At 40.4% G+C, this 22,832-nt stretch overlaps 1 protein-coding gene across 1 annotated transcript in view; it reads left to right on the forward strand.

The window, feature by feature from the left end:
• Window positions 1-1,296: 1,296 nt before the first annotated feature.
• Window positions 1,297-22,832, forward strand: part of cdkl5 (cyclin dependent kinase like 5) — a 43,522-nt gene continuing 21,986 nt past the window's right edge. The window contains exons 1-6 of the mRNA XM_088992297.1: window positions 1,297-1,962; window positions 7,004-7,304; window positions 8,716-8,750; window positions 20,898-20,943; window positions 21,041-21,177; window positions 21,929-22,049. Coding sequence (XP_088848423.1) covers window positions 7,268-7,304; window positions 8,716-8,750; window positions 20,898-20,943; window positions 21,041-21,177; window positions 21,929-22,049 — 376 coding nt within the window. The 5' untranslated portion in view covers window positions 1,297-1,962; window positions 7,004-7,267. The remainder of the gene's footprint in view (window positions 1,963-7,003; window positions 7,305-8,715; window positions 8,751-20,897; window positions 20,944-21,040; window positions 21,178-21,928; window positions 22,050-22,832) is intronic.

Raw genomic sequence — 22,832 nt, forward strand, 5'->3', positions numbered from 1 at the left:
TTGTGAAGTGGACATGATCTAAAGTTTGTGTCCTGGAGCAAAGAGTGTATATTTGTGTACTAAGAATTGAATCAGTACTCTACTTTTTTCACAATTGTTTTCTAATTGTTTGTAATTCTCCCTCAGTAAAGTATGTGTACATGTTGCACTTCAACTTAGTACTTAAATAACCATCATTCTATCCATTTTTATGAACTTTTATTGACTTTATATCATGCTTCTATTTTTACCTGTCTATTTTTTTCAAAGGTATCTGTAGTGCTCCTTCAGTCCAGAGTTTTTGCTTATTTTTTATGACACTGTGCAATTCAGACCCTCAGACCCTTTACTTTTGTATTGAATTAATTGAATCAGTTCTACTTTTAGCAAAGCCTTTTACACATCTTTCGGCACTTTTACGTAGGGGCAATGTGTGAGTACTTATGCCGCCTCATCTTTTGTACTCCAGTACATTTCAAAGTATTTAATTATTACCCTGATTCATGCATTAAATAATAAATTTTTACACAAGTACTGTATTGGTGTTTTATTTTTAAAAAATGTGACAAAATACGACTTGAACGGACAGTTGGGACGGCAGAAAACATAATGGGCACTGCCCTACCAGCTCCTGAGGACTTGCACACTCCAAGAATCAAGAAAAGGCCACAGAAAATCTTACTGGACCCTGTGCACTAAGCAGGGTTCCTTTTCCAGCTACTCCCCTCAGGCAGACGCTACCGATGTATGTACATTTAATCAGCTTCTTCTCCCTAGCTATCAACTCTCTAAACCATAACCCAAATGCTGTACTGTATAACTGTATAGTGCCTCTTTGCAATTTTGAACAACCCTGCGGAACAGCATTCCGTTATAATCATTGTAGCTCCAGCTCTGTACTCACTTGAACCACTGTCTGCTTGATATTTTGCACAATGTCTAACAGTTATTGCTGTGAGGTACCAATTACACTAAGGAATTCAATTAGATTAGATTAGCCTTTATTAGTGTCCTCCATACTTATTTGTCATGTTGTGGCGGGCACTAGGACCAGGCATCTCACCCAGCAGGTGCACGGGAGTGGGCGGGTGCATGTTACATATATTTCACTGCATTTTCTGTTTGGGAGAGATCCACTTGTTAGCCGTTGGAATAAACAAGCCTTCATATTCAGTCGTGTGTGCTCCTTTACTCAACGGCTACAATGTCTTTTTTATGATAAAGATGATTCTGATTCTGAGTATTTTTACCATATCTGCCTTTATACTTCAATGCTGTATATTTGAGTCTGCACTTTTTTGTTTCATTTTTACTTTTGTGGAAGAAGTGATTCAACACTTCTATTTCGTCCCTTCATTTTCTTTTACATTTACACTACAATTTAGCATGACGTAATCTTTGCAAAGGACTTGTTTTCAGTGCAGAAATGCCACGTGCGGGGTGGTTTTCCTTCCTTTGACGCGGGGTGGGGTGTGCAGTGCGAAGAGAGTGAGGACAGACTGCCGCATGATATGAGCACAACATTCAGAGAAGGAGTTCACGGACTAATCCTTAAAATGTTCGATTCCAATCCGAAAATTGGATGTTATCTTGCCGGTTCATGATGGTGGATGCTGAATGCGATTCTGCAAGGTTTCCATTGGTTCACAGCGGTGTCATTCATTTGCCTGATATTTTTAATACCTACTTGTAATTGGAACCAGCTGTCGATACCCAAGCAATGAACGTGGAGCTCGGGAAGAAGTAGTATCACATAATTTACGCCCCGTTGTCGGCGTTTTATTGACCGAGGATTTTCGCTCTCACCTCCGTCCATTGAGTGAGTGATTTTTCATCATGTCACGACGCAAAGGCCTGATTGGACTTTTTCTCCCCTCTGTCTCCTCACTCTCTCTCACACGCACACGACTGCCTCTTCATTTTCCAACCTCGTCTCCAATGTGCATGACGCCTTCTTGAGCATCCTTACTTCACATCTGTAAGGTAAACACACACACATATACATGCAGATTTACACGCGCGGGCGCCCAGATGCACACAAAACACCGTCTCCGGTGGCATTATTAAATCTTAGTGATCTTAGTGATTGTTCGTTGAGGGCTTTGATTGTGCCGATTGATTTAGTCGGCGCAACGTTGTCGTGGACATACTCGTGAATATAATGTACTGTATGCACGTATGCATTGCTGTGTAGGCTGAGGGCGAAGCGTGGACAGTGCTGGAATGGTGGCACGCTCTGCAACGCAGTTAAACGGTGCAGCGGTGTCAGTGCAACAATCTGTGCATCCGCTCTTGGTCGCATTTTTTAAATCTGTCTCACGTATAACTACAGGAGACGTGTTTGTTACATCTACGCTATCAAAGTCATTCTTGAATTCAGGGTATGTAAGATGCACACACAATGTGATCAGGACAGGATTGTCACAAGGATGTTTCTACATAAGGTTTCTCCACCTTTTCATCGGTGGACCACTCCTGTGCGACTGAGAGATTACACAGACGTATTGTAAGCACAATTTATGTGTATGGGTGACATTGATCTTTTGGACAGATCACTTATTACTTTGTCAGGACAATTGATCTTCAAAGTACAGTGACAATGTAACTGTTAATGGCAAGTCGCATATTCATATATGAGGAAATGTGCTCAAGATAATTCTAAAAGAGGTGAAAACCTGCAATACGGAGGCAACATTACACCCACTAACTTTTAAATAAATGTGAACAAATTTATGAAATAATATATCGGTCACCTTGTAAAGTCATTTTCATGATTTCATTGCAAGACTAATAAAGGCAAATTCAATCCAATACAATACAATGATTTCATTCTATATTTATGGAATTTGTCTGAAGATGAATGCTGAAAAGATGCAGAACAATTTCCTACTGAATTGTTTAGATCAAGGGTGTGAAACTCATTTTTTTGCCACGGGCCACATTACAGTTACAGTTTCTTCTCGAGGACTGTTATGAATTTGGGGAAACCATTGGAATGTTTCATCTCCTCCACATATTGCATACAGAACACACAATAAATCAATGAATAACTAGGTTTCAAATCTGAAGATAAGAATAAAGACTAATTGTGGTATACATACGACAATTAAAAATGATGGTTCAAACTTTTGCAAGCATCATGGCACTTCACATGTTTGATTTGCTTTTTCAGGCCGAATAAAATGATGCAACAGGCCAGATTTGGCCCCCGGTCCTTGACTTTGATACCTGTGTTTTAGACATAAGGTCCTATTTTCGTGCATCTTCATTATCGTGCCTGAGAAAATCTAGTTTAGACGCTGTTTCACCTCACTGTGCGCTCCAGCCCGAATGCACATTAACACTTCAGCTGTGTCTGCTGTAAATTCCAACTGGTGAGCCCCCCCGATGTGTCCTGAAGATTTGGTGACAGAAATTAGATTGTGCTTAGCATAAAAACTGGTGTATTATCAATTTAGTGCTGGGGTAAGTCTAATTTAGATTGTGGACTGGTGTCTAAAAGTTAGCAATTTTCCCCTTCGTTGTAAATTCATTTTGCATGCATTGATCTCCTGCATGGACTTCGGTGAGTTCTTCCACTATGCAGACCACAACGGCGCACACCACCACAAACACACTCTTCCACCGCTGCACGTCTAAACCCCCACACCCCCAAAAATGAAAACTCCTCCCAGATACAAAATTAGACGATTCTTTGTTGTTTATCAATATTGAGCACCTTGATTTCATTCGTGGATCTTAGTGTTAACCACAAGTGATTAAAATAAAACCAAGCGGCATTCCTATCACTAAACTGTACAGTTACCGGCAAAGAACTCCCCAAAAATACATCGTTCTTAATGTGTTATACCAAGGGTGTTAGACTTATTTTTGTCGAGCCTTTAGTTGCAGTTTCCATTGGAGTGCCATTATGAATAGAAACCATATGAAGTCAAGAATAAGTTTATTCACCGATTGATTGTTTGGGGAAAAAAAAACAAAAAACTGGAAACCTGGAAATATGGGTTGATGCAATACAGCTACATATATCAATATGCCTTTCTTGATACTTGCACGATTTACATTTTTTTTCTGAAACGGTTTTGCACATTTACTTTTGCACAGTATACAGTTGACATTTTTATTTTGTTATGCTTAGAATATCTTCTTTTCTATCCTTTCACCCCCCACCCCATCCCCTTTCAAATTGCTGCTGTGGACTGCAAATGTCCCCATTGTGGGACAAATAAAGGCTTTCTGATTCTGATTATTGTCATGAGGGGGTTGGTTACAAGAAAATACTGAGAGTATCACTCATATTTGTCACAAATGAGAATCTGACATTTCGGTTGAGATTTTAGCAAGCATCATGAAAGTTAATATTTTGATTTGCGTTCCCGGGCCACATAAAATGTTGTGGCGAGCCAGATCTGGCCCCCGGGCCTTGGGTTTGACCACAGTGCGTTATGCACATGGACCGAGCTATTAGTGGACTTACAGACTGACTGGCAGACCTGCATTGGTTCCATGTTCTGCTCCACAGCCTCGCCCTATGAGCCACGTGAAGATCCACACAACATAGACACTTAAGGGAAAAATGAACTGTTTATTACATTCACTGGCATGCGAGCTAAGGAGCTTGGGGTCATCCAATACGTAGGCCGCTTGTACGTTGTTGTTGTGTGTGGGTCCCACATAACAAAGACACACAGTTTTGGAGCCTTGTTTTTTTTAGGCGATTTTTTAAATTCATTTAAATTTGGCAAGCTTGTTACCAATCGTTTTCTCGGTGTGGTATCAAATTCACAAGACATTTTTCTGTCTTTTTATAAGGCCTTTAAAAAGATCTTCCACATCTTTTTTAAAAAAAAATATTCTTATTAAAACACACTTTACGGAGTAAAACATAGTCCGTGTTCTCAGTCTGGCTGTCAAGCGATGGGGCATTTTCACTTGGAGGAAATATAAATAAGACAATATTATAATAGGTCTAGTGCGTATTTAAACACCCACATATAATCAAAGAATATCAATTTGTCCACTTGTGAAAGGCTAATTTACAATGTGAAGCAACATAGACAGGCTAACAAAGCTAGCATAAAGGAATTGCTACTTTAACATGGAGCATACAAACTGCATAATTTTTTTCCTAACTGCGACTTGGTAGTTATGCACCATCTCTGCTTCTTGTTTTTGCTCTGAATGACATTGCAACGACCCAAAAAAAATGCATATGAAATTGTCTCTGGTCAAAATGCTGAGTGACGAGTATTTCTACATGGAATCTGAAATCTGAATAGTCCATATTACTAAAACAGAAAAAAATGCACTGACAAGACATACAAGGTGGAATGAAGACAAAAGATGTTAGAAACTAAGTTGTAAAATATTTTAAAAATATATACAATGTTTTAAACACAGGTCAGTACTTTTGATATTTCAGTCCACAGAAAAGGCCATGAAAGCACAACATAAAAGATTATCACTTAAAATCTTGGATGTAGAGAGTTCACAAAAAGTAGAAGTACAAATTAGGTAAGTAATTCTAATATCCTAATTGCTCTCCTCTCACTCATCTTGATGAGACTGAAAGGGACCGGGAAGGTTCAGTGTTGCGGAAGTCATGCTAAAGTCACCCATGATTTATAGATGTCCTCAAGGAAATGTTGCATCTCTGTACATTAACAACCATCTGTGCAGGAATATGACATTCTTGATGTAAGCAATTACACATATAAGCGGAACTTGGGCTGATCCCTTTGAGAATCGGCATTTGAAAAAAAAAAATAACACCTATTTTTCTATAGAAAGCAAAACCTGTGGAAGAGACTGTCTTGAAATTATGAAACAAACACAAAATTATTTTCAAATAAATCTACCAATGACTATTTCGTGCCCTTTGTTGAGTAAGCTGAAACCAACACTGACAGAGAAAAACCACTGCAGCTTTTGGAGAAATACAGTCAATTTGCTCAGTCCTGACAACCATTGAAAACATTTACTTTCTGAAACAGAACTTGGCCAACCAGGAGGCACTTTGCTCTTCATTTTGCAACAGTCTGTGTTACGTTGACAGTGAGATTTGTTGCTGTTTAGCTTGCAACAGTTTGTATCAGACATTGCCTTGTTTTCTTTAAACAAGACCGTTGTGTTCTGCTGCTAGGAGGTCTCACACTCTGTAGTGCATATATATATATATATATATATATATATATATATATATATATATATATATATATATATATATATATATATATATATTTATATATTTATTTATTATTATTATTATTATTATTATTATTATTATAACTTTTTGCAGTTAATCGAACATACTAAATTGTTCATAAGTGTGATTGTGTGTGCGTGAAAGATTGTTCAGAAAAGTGTTCTCTGCGATGAGCTGGCAACTATTTCAGGGTGCGGGCAGCCATGGCTGACTGGTAGGAACGGCCAGGAAACCAACAGTCATATGTCATATGTTGTTATGTCCTTGGGCAAGACAGTGCTTCCAGTACCTGTCTCACTGGTGGAAGGCTGGATGTGAATGTTTTGTGGTTGTCGGTGGGGGTGTCGGCGCAAATCTGGCATTGATGCTCTTGTCAGTTAGCCCCAGGGCAACTGTGGCTGCAGAACATGGTTCACCACTACCCTAATATGACTGTGTGAGTGCATGAATAATGTCACCATTGTGATCCTTTCAAGTGTCAATTTGTTCAGAAAAAAAACATCACATAAATATGATGGGTTCCTCTTAACTCAATAGGGCAAGGAATAGTCGAAAACATACAGTTATCCTTTTTTTCAAATGGGTGAATAAAGTGCAAGACTAACCTGCTAAAGTACAGTGAACAAAATCATTATACCGCTACACTGAGTGTTGGATAATTTCTTGAGCGACATGTCAAAACTATCGAAGCAAACATTGAAATGGTCAAGTACACCATATGATGAACAATAATCTGTGACACATCCCGGCCTGCAATCCTTTCCTTCCTCATCAACGTACAGCTTTCTGACCTTTGGCATGTTTGTTTTTGTCTTCCAGGCACAGCCGCGTGGATTCTTGAAAAAGACAGAGAAAACAGGAGTGATAAATAAAAGAAAATGACATTTACATGCAGCCAAACAGTAGCTTGAGGCATCCAGGGGACGTGAAGACAAAGAGGACTTATGAAGATGGGGTGTGGTCAGAGGCTCACCGCATTTGTAGTGGACTCTACAGTTGCCTCCATCTCCATCAAGATTGTCATCGCTAAAACGCAAGCGTCACTTTTCACCTGCTGGAGGAGCCCTGCCAAATGGTGATGTGATGAATAAGTTTGAAGTCCTTGGCATTGTGGGTGAAGGTGAGTTGCCGGATGTTATTTTGTTCATACATTAGGCGTTCATATGCCTTGGCCATTGGAGACAGAGGTCATTCTCGTCTCAGGTCATGCTGTATAACAACTTTGGGATGTTTTTTTTGTGTATATGACACTGTCTGTGTCTTGTGTCTTGTGTTGTATTGTTTGTCATTTTATGTTAACTGTTATTTTGATGACGGTGCGGGCATCTGTGCTGTATGTGGCACACGGTGCACATTTAAAAATAAAGTTGACATGAACAGGAACATGTCAATGAAATTCTATCACTGTGCAGATGAAAACAGCAGACACCAATGAGAAGGATGTCATCTATGGTATTTTAAACCACAAAAACACTCAGCTCTCCAAGTGTGACAATCATAACCTACTACGTATATTAAAAGGCAATCTCTGCAAAGTGGAGTGGGAGGTTACAGGCGGGAGGGCCGGGGGATTTTCTGGACGAACGAGATTGAGATTTACTGCGGATGTCTTCGACACACATTATGCATTTGGCAGGTTGATACTCATGCATCAAGTGTATTTTAGTGTTTGGCGTCACGATTTGCAAGGTGGCGGTCGACCCTAAAAAAGCCGGCAGGAGGAAAAGAAAAGAAAAGTCATCAGAAAAGAAAAGTCCAAAGTAGCAAACAAAACCATGAGTAAAACATGACAAAAAAAAAACAACAAACCTGACCGGGTGAAACAAACAATGACCCGACACTGAATGGTTATGCCAGGAGTCCTTTTAACTGCCAATGATTAAAATGACCAACACCTGTTCAGCTGCAGGTGGGGCCCTAAAGTGCCACCCGTTGGTCACAAACTAAAACATGACAGCCGTTTATCGCAGCTCTGCCCAGTCAAAGTTTTTCTTTGGGAGGATAACACAGGAGGATGCTCGGGGCCACTGCCAATCAATAACTGCTAGATTTAGCTGCTGAATTCATATTCCACAAATGCAATATTAACTGGTGTACCGTGATTAGACGAGTGGGGCTGCATCGAACATATTATTGTTCAGGTGTTTTGTGGGGTTAGCTTCTCCTCTCAGAAATAATTTCATATAATAAATAAAATAATTTCCAAGGACACTGATTCATTTATTTACTGTGGCGACCCCCGAAGGGAAAAGCCTCAAGGAAAAGAATAAGAATAAAATAAATGTCAATTAGTTTTCATTTTCAATGTTGTGAGTTCTGCATGTGCAATATTTAAGGCAATGCAGTATTCGTAAAAACAAGTGAAATAAATGTTTGGCAGAGTTTGTGCTTCGAATGGGGTCGGTATTTTTATTTTGTTGGTTCTCACTAGTGCGTGTGTGGGAGTCCACAACATAATTATCAGGTTGCACCTTTAAAGCACATCACAGCCTCACGTCTTATCGATCCTCTTTTTCTGTTTCTCTATGAAGGTGCATATGGAGTGGTGCTCAAGTGCAGACATAAGGTAAGGATTCTCATCACTGCAGGTCGATCGTTTATTTTTATGGCATCAAATTTCACAGTTAATATTTGAGGCATCCTTGTGATTAAACTGCGACAAAGTTCAGTCGGAAAATTCTGTAAAATAGGATGAATGTCTATTTTCAGTTTCAGTTTTCAGTCATTTGGTCGATTTCCAGGAGCTCTTATGAAGGAAGTTTCTAAATACGAGACATTCATGGATTTGACAAGAATTGGACTTCCAATGGTGCCTTTATATAATCAATACGTGTGTGTCTTCCTCTGCCTCCGGTTTCTCAGCAGTATGTTTATCAAAACATCGGCAATGTTGCCGCGCTGTGAAGTCTTGCGTGAGTGAATTGCACTCACACAAATTGCTCGGCACTCTTACAGAAGTTACATTCCATTTGAAATCCAAGGGAAGATGACATTTTATGAGATAGGACATGCCAGGGAGGCCAGAGGACCAACAGAACAATTGACAGTGAACACTGCGTTGACAAAATGTTGGGGATATTGGGCTTTCAGGTGAAATTGTTGCAGGATGAACTGAATAGCGGGGCAGATTGCAACAGCTGTGTTTTGGCAGTTGAACTTGGCTTACTTTGATCAACCAATCAGAGGACAGCAAACTTCTTACATCAAGTTCCTTGTGAAGATACATTTGAAATGTGATTGGTTCAAGAAAATTAATCTTGCTTACTTTGGTACTTCATGGGCCTTGCTGTTGTGACCAAATTGAAACTGGTGTTAAAGGAAGATGACTGTTGCTATTATGAACACACATATCAAAATCCCATGACTGGAGTCATCCTATGAATTGTTTAATTTTAGTAAGTGCTACAAAAGGGCCACACGCGATTGACGAATCTGTTCTACTTCTCATCATCAATTATCAGCTTTTGGGATGGCCAATTTTTTTTAGATGGATTTCTCACTGATGTGATTTGTCAACTATTTCTGGAATGCTCTGTGATCGACTGATGACCAGTTTAATAAATATTAAGTTCATAGAGTTGCTTGTTCTTTAGCCACAAGATGACATAAGCCAGTGTTTTCTTGTTTCGGTCCCAAGCCCGGATAAATACAGAGGGTTGTGTCAGGAAGGGCATCCGACGAAAAAGCTTGGCCAAAACAAACATGCGAATCAAACCTCCGAAAATGGAGGACACTGTTTTGCTGTGGCGACCCCTTGAAGTGAAAAGTCAAAAGGAAAAGAAGATAAAGCGTACTGGACTATATGGCGCACCCCCAATGAATGGTGTATTTTTAAACTAAACAGTTCCTTATAAAAGGCAGCCCCAACTATAAGGCGCACCTTCAATGAATGAAAGAAGTTTTCCAAATATAATATATACATCTTCTGCCCTGACCAATAGTTGGTGTGTAGACAGCGAGCTTAACAATCTTCCAATAAAAACACAAAGACGAGAATCCACCATTTAGTATTTTTATGGAAGTCTTTCTTGTAAAACTGCATCCAAACACAAAAAGAATACGAGTGTTGTACAGCATCCAATTATACATATAAAATTACATTATTGAAACAGGCCTATTCTCTAGCTCAGCCATGGGCAAACTACGGCCCGCGGGCCACATACGGCCCGTTAGGCTTTTTAATCCGGCCCGCCGAACTTGTCCAAATTATAGTAAAAACAGTGTCTGAAACTCATGACAAAAAGTTAGCTGACAACAGGGCAGACAATTCTGAAAACCTGCCTGCCCCATTTTTCACAACTTGAAACACAACAAGACGACTAATCACATTAAAAAATAACATTGTCAGTATAAAGTTTTTTTTCATTACGGATGTACCTATCACAAATGCTACCTTGCTTAATTTACGGTATAAATCCATGGCTGTAGATTTAGCTGCAGTAGTCATTTGTCATCATGGTGCACAATGCAACGTTTGCATTGCTGGCTACAAGCCAATAAGCCCCTTTCATAAGTCTCACGTACACACTACAGTCACGGTTTATTGTAAATTTACGTTTTGTAGCCTCACATATGTTGTTAGCTTCTTTTGAATCTGTCTTCTGGGCTGAGGTTCTGTGCATCTACTTTTGAAAATGATATGCACATGCACGACTTTATAACGCTTGCGAAAGTCCGGAATAAAGAAGCAGGCTTCTGATTGGCTGCCGCGCCGAGTATGCAAATTTCAACTGCTGGTAGCCTATGTCTGTGTGCTAGGCGACGCTACACGTGTAAAAATGACTTCAAAATGAATCCGGTAATGGCCAGTTTCAGAAGGTCCCACCCCGTTGTTCGTGACGTCACGTCAAGACGTTTTGCCTTGCTCGAGAATCAAAACAATGGCTTCAGATTCGGAGAAGATGCTTTCTTGTTACTCATCCAGTTATGAATATGATTCAAACTGTTCTGAAGAGGAAAGCATACATGTTTGCAATTGATTAAAGGAGTCCTCCCATATCAATTCGAGCCGTCAATGACAGCAATGTAGCACCTAGAAAATGCAGAAGATGGCGCCCAAGCTCTGTTGGAAATGGGCTGATTTGTCAGCTGGGAATTTGTGTCAGCGAATATCAAATAGTTGTCTTGGTGCAACACACAACGATTCACCATGGCGTTGTTTATGTGTTTTCCTTCTAATTTTGCCATCAACACGAAGTTTTCAGACCAAACAAAGTACCGCAAAATGCATTGTGTGTCGCTTTCTCGGTCAGGGGTGGTCCTAACGTGACGTCACATGGGGATCGTCATCAACTCGAAAACAAGACTTCATGAATATTCAGCGCAAGTCTTAAAACGTAAACTATAGCTATATGCGGTGGAATCTTTGTAAAATCCGCTCAGTCGAAGTCATTTGAAGTGATTTTAAAAATTATGGACATAACGACGTCCGGAGGCGTTGGTTGTCCTTTAATGCTTTAGGTTTAGTATTTCCGGCCCAAACACTCCCTCCAAATGCTCCTGGCCCGGCCCCTCTGTCAAATTTTAGAACCCATTGCGGCCCGCGAGTCAAAAAGTTTGCCCACCCCGCTCTAGCTCATTCAACGATTCTATGGAAAGCATGTGAAATGCTTAACTGACGAAATATTGATGTAGGCTTATAAATAACTTGCACAACAACAATAAAATGTATAATAGTGTAAACGTACTGACAGTTGTGCCTGAACAAGTCAAAAGAAAGAGGATGGACATGGATGTAATCACACCTCTCCACAGTCAGATTTCAAAATAGCTTAAGTGGTTTTAACTAGTTCCACCGCTAGGGGGCACTTTACTGCATTGTAACGCAATTACTGGGGGCAGAACAATAAATGTATAAATGCTTTCCGAACATAAGGCACACCACATTATAATGCACTACAGTAGAGGCTGGTGTTACACAATACTTCTACGAAGGAAAATTGAGTCGGTGGCTGCTGACAGGTGGCGTGAGACCTGGTTTGGCTCAACAAGACTTCACATATAAGGCACAGGGTCATCTTTGGAAGAAAACCAAGGCTTTTGGGTGTGCCTTATACACCGGAAAATGGCTTTTACTTCCATTACATTACATTGACAGGGTTTCAACATCGGATTACTTTCTAATATATTTTGAGTATTTTCAGTATGACCTTGTCGAATGATGTTTCATAGCATTCCATGTCGTGCTGTTGAAATATGTTGAGTGGAGACCCAGGCAGCTGATTTCTGGTTTTCTGATGGAGTGGCCTGCCAAATGATTCCCTTTCATATGAAGTCAATGCAATTTATGTTCACGTGAAGCCAGTCGTACAATTGCTGTACAAGAGCAGTTATTTTTCCTTACTCTGCAGGAATGGTGGGAAAAGACAAACAAGTTGGGAAGGTATAAACAAATCAACGTGAGAGTGAGCATGCTTGAAAGCATGCGCGCGCTGGAATGGAGGAGGTACTGAATTGAATATGTCGACCTTGCCGATAGTAAGTGGGTCACCAGATTAAGAGTCAAAAGCTGAGCTGGAAGTGCTTTTGAGTTACTCATACGAACACAGGAAATAGCGCAAAAGGTACTGGTCCGTGACCTAAGTGAGTGACTGTGATGGCACTTAACTTAATGCATTTCATATGTGTACATCTAAATAATATATTCTTGTATGCAATAGTGTAACTTGGAAGGAATATTTAATAAGCCGAGCAAATGCGTGCCAGCGTTGTGCAATGTTCTACCACTCTGTGTAAGTGTTGTAGCGTATGTGGGTGTGTGTATGGAGGCTTACGTGTTATCGTTTGAGGAATGATGATAGGACAAGCTACATGCTAGCCACTGTTTCCTGATTGCAGTTTTTTCAGTGCTAAAGTGACCTGTGACTGAATCACACGAAACACGGTCAAATGCCTTTGTAAATAGAAGGTATGCTGAATCAAAAACTTGCTGCTCATTGTGAACTTGTGCAGTTTGTGTTGTCGTGAGTGTTAGTGAACCCGTGTTGGCTGGATTCAGTCGTTCAATAATGGAACGCAAACAAACCACCATCACGTGAAGGTCAGTGGTGTATTGGCTCGAGTTGGGATACTTTCCAAAATAACTCAGTGACATCCATTCTCCATACCGCTTATTCCTCATTACCCCCATCATCACCCTGAATTGGTTGCTAGCCAATTGCAGGGCACAAAAAGACGTACAACAGTCACTCTCACACTCACACCAAGGGACAATTTGGAGTGGTCAATCTGCCCTCCATGCATGTTTTTGGAGTGTGGGAGGAAACCAGAGGACCAGGAGAAAACCCACGCGGGCCCGGAGAAAACATGCAGACTCCCCACAGGGAGGCGGAGCGGGATGCAGACCTCTGCACTGTGAAGCCGGCGTGCTAACCACTTGACTACCGGGCCGCCCATAAAGTGATAATAATAATAGTAATAGTAATAATAATAATAATAATAATTATTATTATTATTATTATTATTATTATTATACATTTAATTTACAAGCATCTTTCAAAGCACCCAAGGACATTTTACGAATAAAACCATAAATAGAATGACAAATAATAAAAGAGCTGATTAATTTAAACTGTGAATGCAATTTTAAACAGATGGGTTTTGAGGTGGGATTTGAAGGTGGGAAGAGAGTCAATATTTCAGATATTTAGGGGGGCAAGGTTACGGACACCTTTAACGGACAACCGACACCTCTGATCAAGTTGTGTCCATAATTTGTAAAATACCTTCAAATGACTACTACTCAGCATATTTTACAACGCTACTCAGCATATTTTACAACGATTCCACCGCACATAGCCATATTTTACGTTTTAAGACTCGCTCTGAATATTCAGGAAGTCTTGTTTTCGAGTTGATGACGATCCCCTACGTGACGTCACGGACGGAATGCCCGTGACCGAGAAAGCGACACACAATGCATTTTGGGTACTTTGGTCTGAAAACATCATGTTGATCCGTATTGATGGCGAAATTACAAGGAAAACTAGATAAATAACGCAATGGTGAATCGTGTGTCGCAGCCAATTGCGTTAACATGCATACATAATGTGTATGTTTACACAAATTCATTTCCAACAGAGCTTGTGCGCAATCTTGTGCCTTTTCTGGGCACTACATTGTAGTCCAGACGGCTCGAATTGATATGGAAGGACTTCTTTAATCGATTGAAAACATTTATGCTTTCCTCTTCAGAACTATTTGAATCATATTCATAACTGGATGAGTAACAAGAAAGCATCTTCTCTGAATCTGAACTCTCTGAAGCCATTGTTTTGATTCTGGAGCAAGGCAGTGTGTGACCAATAGTGACTTCACGAACAAGGGGACGGGACTTTCTGAATCTGCCCAGTGCCGAGCTCATTTTGTGGCAGTTTTGAGATACTTTAAGTCATTTTTAATGGCGTTTTGCATTTTACTAAAAACATCAGCGTGTGTGTTTTCGGTATTTTAGATGCTATAAAACGTTTTTCACAAGCAACTTTGAAATAATATGTGTAACCACCACATTTGTGCAGGGTCCTGGTCAAGGGGGCACGTTGAAACCGTAAAATAGTTCAACCCTGACCCAGTCATCAAATGTTGGCCCGGAATATAGTACAGTGGGACCTTGGCTTACGAACTTAATTGGTTCCCAGTCAGAGTGTGTAAGGCGAAAAGTGTGTATCCCAAAAAATAATTTCCCATTGGAAACCATTAAAATGAGAATAATGCGTTCACAGGTCCACATAAAACATACTTTTCTAAGCCTTAAAAGTACACATAATATACCTTATTTTATGTATAATAAATGTAAATAAATATTATTATGATTAAAGAAATAAACTGTACTGTACAATAAAGTCATTTTATTTACCTTTGTGATGGTCGTTAATGGCTTGATGGAATGGAGTGTCCGGTTTCCTCAGCATTAAACACTTTATGAGGAACGTAACCTTCTTCTTTCACCATCTTGAGGAATTAGGTGCTTTCTCTCTGATAATTGTATCTAGTTCTTCACCAATTGTGATCTGTTTAGCTGGGTTGATAACTTTTTGCATCAAGTGTACAGATGACTTGTGCGGGTTATTTGTGGAGCCTGATTGATGGGATATTTTAACCTTCCAGTCTACACTCTGCTTTTGAATTTTCAAAGTTGAAACGAGTCTAAATTTCACTGTTTTCTATCCATTTTCTAACCTTTTTTTATGTTTTTCTTTTATTTTTCACTTTTGTGTTTTAGTTTAAAACTGTCATCTCCCTTTCGTGTTTGTGTGTGTTTTCTCTCACTCTCTCTCTCTCTCTGTCTGCCTGTCAGTCAGTTAGGAAACAAAAAAAATGGTGTCGGTTGTCCTTTACATGTAAATAGAAGTATTTTGTATTCAATTCTTATTTGGTAGGGAGCCAGTGGAGCTGCTGGAGGATGGGGATGATGTGATGAAAGGAGGGTTTGTTTTGTGATGATCCGGGCTGAGGAATTCTGGACTAATTGGAGTTTATGGAGAAATGTTTGATGGACACCGAAAAGTGAGTTGCAATAGTCAATACGGGAGGTGACGAAACTATAGACGAGGATAGCAGAGGTGTGAGGGGTGAGAGAGTGACGGAGGCGATTGGGATGACAGAGGTGGAAATATGCGGATCGAGTTATATTATTTATATGAGAGTTGAAAGATAGTGAGCTATTGAGGATGACACCAAGGCTCTTGACCTGGAGGGAGGAGGACACGGTTAAATTGTCAATAGTGAGGGAGAAACCGTTGGTTTTGTGTTGAGTGGATTTTGTACTGGTGAGAAGAAGTTCAGTTTTTTGCTGTTAAGTTTGAGGAAGTTATGGGAAAACCAGGATTTAATTTCTGAGAGGCAGTGTGCAAAGGATGAAGATGGAAGTGAGGCGTTGGTTTTGCTGGAGAGGTAGAGTAAGGTGTAATCCGCGAAGCAGTGAAAGTGTATGCCAAAATGACGGAAAATATTTCCAAGTGGAAGAAGGTAGGTAAGAAAGAGAAGGGGCCCCGGGACAGACCTTTGGGGCACACCAGAAGACACCAGAGAGCACCGTGAAGTGAAGGAGTTGATTTGGATGAACTGTGAGCGGACAGTGAGATAGGAATAAAACCAGCAAAGTGGGGTGTGAGAAATGCTCAAAGTGGAAAGTCTGTTGAGCAGAACGGGGTGAGAAATGGTGTCAAAGGCTGCGGTCAGGTCGAGGGGGATGAGAATACAGAGTAAACCGGAGTCTTCGGGCATAAGAAGATCGTTAGTGATTTTTATGAGGCCCGATTCTGTACTGTGGCGGGGATGAAACCAGACTGGAATTGTTCGTAGAAGTTATTCTGAGTCAGGTGAGAGTATAGCTGTAAACTTGTGTGACATCGCACATGGGTAAACCTAATATGTATGCCAGCAAAAAATAAATAAAGCACCAGAATATCGTGTGATTAACTTTGAATATAAAAAGAAGCTAAACCTACGCAATTTCTACCAATGTGCATGAAATGGCACGAATCGTCACGTTTTAAACTGCTTTGAGAAATTCTCGAGTGACTCGTGTCCTAAGCAGAATACAAGTCAATGGTTATTTATAACTGAGCTGACACCACAGTGGCTCCAAAGGCCGATGAGTGAAGGTCAGAGGTGCCACATAGGATTAAAACAATCAGCAGCATCCTATGAGATGCTGTCACAGAGCTTGAATGCATCATTCTTGAGCACTGATAATGGGGAAGTCCCTCTCTGAAATTCATATCCGCTTGCCTTCAGCTTCTGCTGCAAGACCCTGTCAGTGGATTATTTTTTCTCTCCTCCGACAACATGTTGACATGATGTGGGTTTTTATTTTTGCTCTCTGATGCGTCTTGAGCCAAACAGTGGGTTTGTGTGGGAGATCTCACGGCCAGCCCCTCACTGTGCACCACCAACACTGAGGCACCTCTGTTGTCTGACCCTTCTAGAAAACAGCACAGTAGAGAGGCATTCGAACACAAGAAATGACCGGCGGAGACTCACATCTCCTGTAGTTCTCATTAGTCTTTCTCCTTTGTATGACTCAATCGTTCAATCTCAGTTTATATTTTGTTTGAATTCTTCAGTTTGCTGAAGAAGCATCTTGGATAAGAAGCGAAACGTCCGACACCTTCAAAGAAGTACAGATGACGGCTGAAGAAACCTTTTCATCGATGGACCACTCCTGTACGACTGAGAGCTTACGCATGTTTTGTAGCGTCATACATTTTGTTAGCTTCTTTTGAATCTTGCTTCTGGGGCTGAGGTTCTGTGCATATACTTTTGAAAATGATATGCAAATATGCGACCTTATAACGCTCGGGAAGGACGGAAGCCGAAGCAGGCTTCTGAGTGGGTGCCGTGCCTAGTATGTAAATTGCCAAATGAACCGAAATTCAGAATTTTCCAACCCGAATGAAGATTTCTAAATCGGAATAATTTATTCTGATTTCGAAATCTTCATTCAAACGTTTGCTTTATCAGAATCGGAATCATCTTTATTGCCACGTATGTAGAACACACAAGGAATTGGTTTTCGGTAGACCTATTAAATAAAGCAAACATTTTCGTTGGACACGCTTGTTCACCTCTTTTCCACACTCTCCATTTCTCTTGACAGTTGACCCCAAGAACTTAGAATTCTCCACCTTCTTTTCTTCTTTCCCCTGTAGCCTCACTCTTTTACTTGGGTCCCTGTCATTCACACACATATATTCCGTCTTGCTGCGACTGATCTTCATTCCTCTTCTTTTCAGGGCAAGCACATTTGCATCATGAAGCGGGAGCTTGGAGAACGCTTCCCATCCCTGATCATTCCTTTACCCCTGACCAACTCCCTCCCACTCATAGCTGTACCGACAAATCGGATGTTTTCAAAAATATCATACAATGATTCCAAGAGTTTGACATACATGCTATAAATTTATTTTTTGTTGACCCCTCGGGGCGAGGGTTTCATAAAGGGGAGGGTAGTGTAACGTCCGGGGCTTGTGAGTTGCATGTCTGGAGGCTGGGCTAGTCGGGAGAGATTACGTCACGGACAGAAGGGAGCGAGAGAGAGGAAATTTCCCCATTGCGGGACGAATAAAGGTATTCTGATTCTGATTCTGATATGTGAGGTCTACTCTGCCCCTCGACATAGTCTGGTTCTGAGCAAGTGTAGAACCATGAAAATGGACACCTAACTTACAGTTTTGACCCAATCAGCTCCTTCTCTCTGGTCGGTAATATTGCATTATTACATGGATGCCATAACAAGCAGACATTGCAGTACCTCCTTTATCATTAACTTGTTAACTAATATGCTTGTTACCTCATTATGAGATGCTAATTTGCATATCTCTAATGTGCCATAATTACTGTTTTCATCTATGCAGCTCTGTCAATCTTTACCACAAGATTTGATTGACTCCAACTACTCGAGATAAATTCCTTTAAACACACTAAACTAATGCAGATGATTTTCGTTCTGAAATCAGGAGGGGGAAAAAATTAACACTATGTAAAATTTGCATGTTGACACGGTCCCCACATGGGCTTTCTCCAAGTAGTCACATTGCGAAAACATGCATGATAGGTTAATTGGGCACTCTAAATTTTCCCCGAGTGTGATTGTGAGTACAAAGGGTGGTTCGTCATATGTGTGCCATGTGATTGGCTGGAAACGAGTTCAGTACTACCCAAAACAGTGGGGATAGGTCCAAAATGCCTGCGAACCTCATGAGGATTCGCGGATCAGAAAATAAATGGATGAATTAAAAAATAAGAAACGAAAAAAAGAAAAAATACAAACAAAATAAAAACAATCATTATAATGAATCATCCAAATCAGTCATCAACCTCATGACATCTCAAGCAAACAAGAAAGAACACGAAAGACCCCCCAAAAATCAGCTGACATCACTACACCAGAGGTTGAAAGAGATACTGATATGAATCACTTTTCACCATGGAGACAAGATCAACATAATTGTTGTCCAGCACTTATTGGATGTTGTTTGATCACGTGATCAGGCAATGAGTGTGTGTGCGTAACCTCTTGACGAGAGCAACTTTTCGCATAGAATGATTCATAGCTGACTAGTGGTCATCTCACTTGTCCGTTTTCCATTTTTTTGCCTTTGTGGTGATTCCTAAATGTTTTTTTTTCTCTCTCCACAGCAAAAATTAGCATGCTTATTCCTGTGACGGACAACACGTGGAATGAATGGCATGCCGTGCATTTGACATTGTGATGCAAAAGCAGACATTTTATTTGACATTTTTTGATTCAGTAAAATAGTTTTGATACCAGGTTGAAGTGAATAGTGTTGTTGATTTTAGGCTAAAAAACAACTAACATTTATTGAATTGTATGATGGCATTTTGTCACGGTTTGTAAGGTAGTGATGGCGGTTGTGGATCCCAAAAAGCAGGCAGGAGGGAGCAGGAGGTTGTGTTTGGCAAATTGTATTAAAAATACAAAGTATCAAAAGAAAACCAAGAGTAAAAGTCTGCCAAGGGGAAACAAACACATGCACAGCATACAATGCATACACAATGCATACAATTGTATACAATGACCCCACAACGAATGGTCGTGCCGGGAGTCCTTTTGACTGCCACTGATTGGAACGACCAGCACCTGCGACGCTGCAGGCAGGGCTGACAGCGCCACCCGTTGGTCGCCAACCAGATCATGACACATTTGAAATAATTGTACTTAGTTATTTATAAAGTTATTTCACAAGTGAGATATACTGTGTATCTACGGAACATTCTGTAATAGCAAGTGGGAAATATCGACAGCATATCTGTTTATCTTTATGTAAATGATAGAGAATAGACAGAATAGAAATTATCTAGAAGTTTCATTGCGTTGTAGGCTTAGTTGGGTGAACACAAGGCCAACAATGGAAGCACAGGAAAACTGGTGTCAATCTGAGATGAACAAACACAGACTGATAAACTGTCATCCTCATGTAGGAGATCTGGTCTTGGACAGAATTTAGGACTTGGTAACTCATTCCCAGGAAGAGATCATTAGCCGGGTTACAAATCTATCAGTTCATGGAAAGACAACCCATTAAAATGTCCATGGTCAGCTGGTTTATGGATGTTGGTGCTTGTAGCATGGGTTGTCCAGGGGTGTGATTTTCAAATATAGAAAACGGACTTTTACTAATGTATCATTTAAATTTGCATATACTGTCAATAAATAGCTTTGCAGAGGGCTGCAGAGATTGGGCGTCGGTCATGAATGGCTGCGTCCCCTGCTGGCATTAAAAGACAATCTTCCTGTGTTCGAGCCTTTGTTCACGTTGAAAAGCTGAATCTGGAACTTGACCAGATTTTTTAATTCAGTGTTGTTACGATACAAACATATAGAACAAAGAATCAGAAGGGACCACAGATGCATTTTAACTATCCGAGCACGTGATGTTTTTTTTTTTGTTGTTGTTTTGCTCTTTATGTTGGTGTCCTACAGTGAAATACTGGCTTCTTGCCAATTACTCGATCTGTAAAATGTTGTTAAGCTGTTCCCTTCAGCATTGTTTTTACATATCAGTTCTTCTGTTCATACAGCAAATCAATTTCTGGCCATTATGAGGCATCGAATACATAGCTAGGAAAAGGACAAGATTGGACACTAAGGATTAGAATTATGTGAATTCTTTTTTTATTCATAGTATATTCAGATATTCATAGTATCCATTCATCCATCACTTTGACACATATGCTTGTGTATTGACAGGAAACCAATGAGCTGGTGGCTATCAAGAAGTTCAAAGACAGCGAAGGTGACCAGGATAATGACAAACACAAAAGAAAAGTCACATCATCACCATTGCCGTCCCCTTTATAATTGTTATTGTTGTGATTAATTTCTCCACACAGAAAATGAGGAGGTCAAGGAGACGACCCTTCGAGAGCTGAAGATGCTTCGCACACTGAAGCAAGACAACATCGTTGAGCTGAAGGAAGCCTTTCGCCGCAGGGGGAAGCTCTACCTCGTCTTTGAATACGTAGAGAGGGTGCGCACTTGTATCTGTCACTGGAGAGTGGATATTTTCACTGTGCCGCATCCACACGCTTAGGTTTCAACTCGTTGAGCCAGCTCAGTTACCTATTAAAAAAATGCATCGCCATGGCAACATGTTAACTTTCTTTTCAGTGAAGAATGGCATTCCCTCACTAAAATGCATCGGTATCAAGTCACTATTGATGCAAAGTTTGAACATTTTATTCAACGATTATTTTGCTGAATGCAAAACACACTCTGAGGAATCAGTGGTCCAAATGAAGCTTGTCATCTCCCTTCAACATAGTTACTTACTTCAACATAGTTACTTGAAGCCCACTTGCAAACAGGCAGTGACAAGATACCATTTTGCCTAAATTGGGCTTCTCAACTCATTGCAGCATAGTTCATTGGCTCCAGGATGCCAAAAGGTTGCAGCAAAGCAATAATTTTTGAAATGCTGAACCACAAATGGCAGAGGGTTACTGTAAAAAAATATATATACAAAAATGTGTTCGCCTCAAGTGGTACTCAACCGACAGCACCAATGGAAAACATTCAAAATATGAATGGCCATTAAATTATTTCACTTCCAATGCATGTACCGCTTGTTCCCTGCGGATTGACTAACAACATCACTCGCCCAAATGGATGGACTGCAGCTACCACACGTCCCTGAAAGAGAGCAAGTGCAATAGAAAGTGGATGACTAATATTAACCTGGAGAAGTAATGTAATGTCAAATTGTTGACTATGCCTCTCAGAACATGCTGGAGCTGTTGGAGGAACTTCCAAATGGCGCAGCCCCAGATAAAGTACGAATCTACATCTACCAACTCATCAAAGCCATTAACTGGTGCCACAAGAATGAGATTGTGCACAGAGGTGAAAACATTTTTTCTTTCTTTCAATTGCGATGTTAATGGGTTTCTGTCTCTTGTGCCAGTCCTCTTGGGTGAAATTTTTGGATGAACCTAAATATGGAGTCATCCTTGTATGTGAACTTGATTTGACCTCCTTTCTGGATCATCATTAAAAGACAACCGACGTCTCCGGACAAGTTGTGGCCATAATTTGTAAAATGGCTTCAAATGACTTTTACTGAGCGTATTTTAATAAGATTCCACCGCATATAGCTATATTTTACGTTTTAAGACTCGCGCTGAATATTCAGGAAGTCTTGTTTTTGAGTTGGTGACGAGTCCGTACGTGACGTCACGAAAGGAACGCCCCTGACCGAAAAAAGACGCATTGTAGCGGTCCTTCCATCACATCAATGTATTTTGCTGTACTTGTTTGGTCTGGGGACCTCGTGTTGCACCCAAAAGCCGCCAGAAGAGGGCGTCCAAGCTCCATATAAGGAATTTGTCAGCCTGTGGAAACGGAGGTGGCCACAGGTGGTCGCCATTTTGTGTCTCTTTTTCATTGAGACGTCCCCCCTCAATGTTGCCTCATAATGGCATAGAATAAATTCTTTAATTGATTGCAAACATGTATGCTTTCCTCTTCATAACTATTTGAATCATATTCATAACTGGATGTGTAACAAGAAAGCATATTCTCCGAATCTGAAGCCATTGTTTTGATTCTGCAGCAATGCAAGACGTCTTGGCGTGACGTCACGAACTGGGAGCGGGACTTTCTGACACTGCCCAATTCGCAGCTCAT

Source organism: Hippocampus bargibanti, linkage group LG03 (assembly GCF_051943395.1).
Source record: "Hippocampus bargibanti isolate YZ-2025 linkage group LG03, ASM5194339v1, whole genome shotgun sequence".
Taxonomy (NCBI): Eukaryota; Metazoa; Chordata; class Actinopteri; order Syngnathiformes; family Syngnathidae; genus Hippocampus; species Hippocampus bargibanti.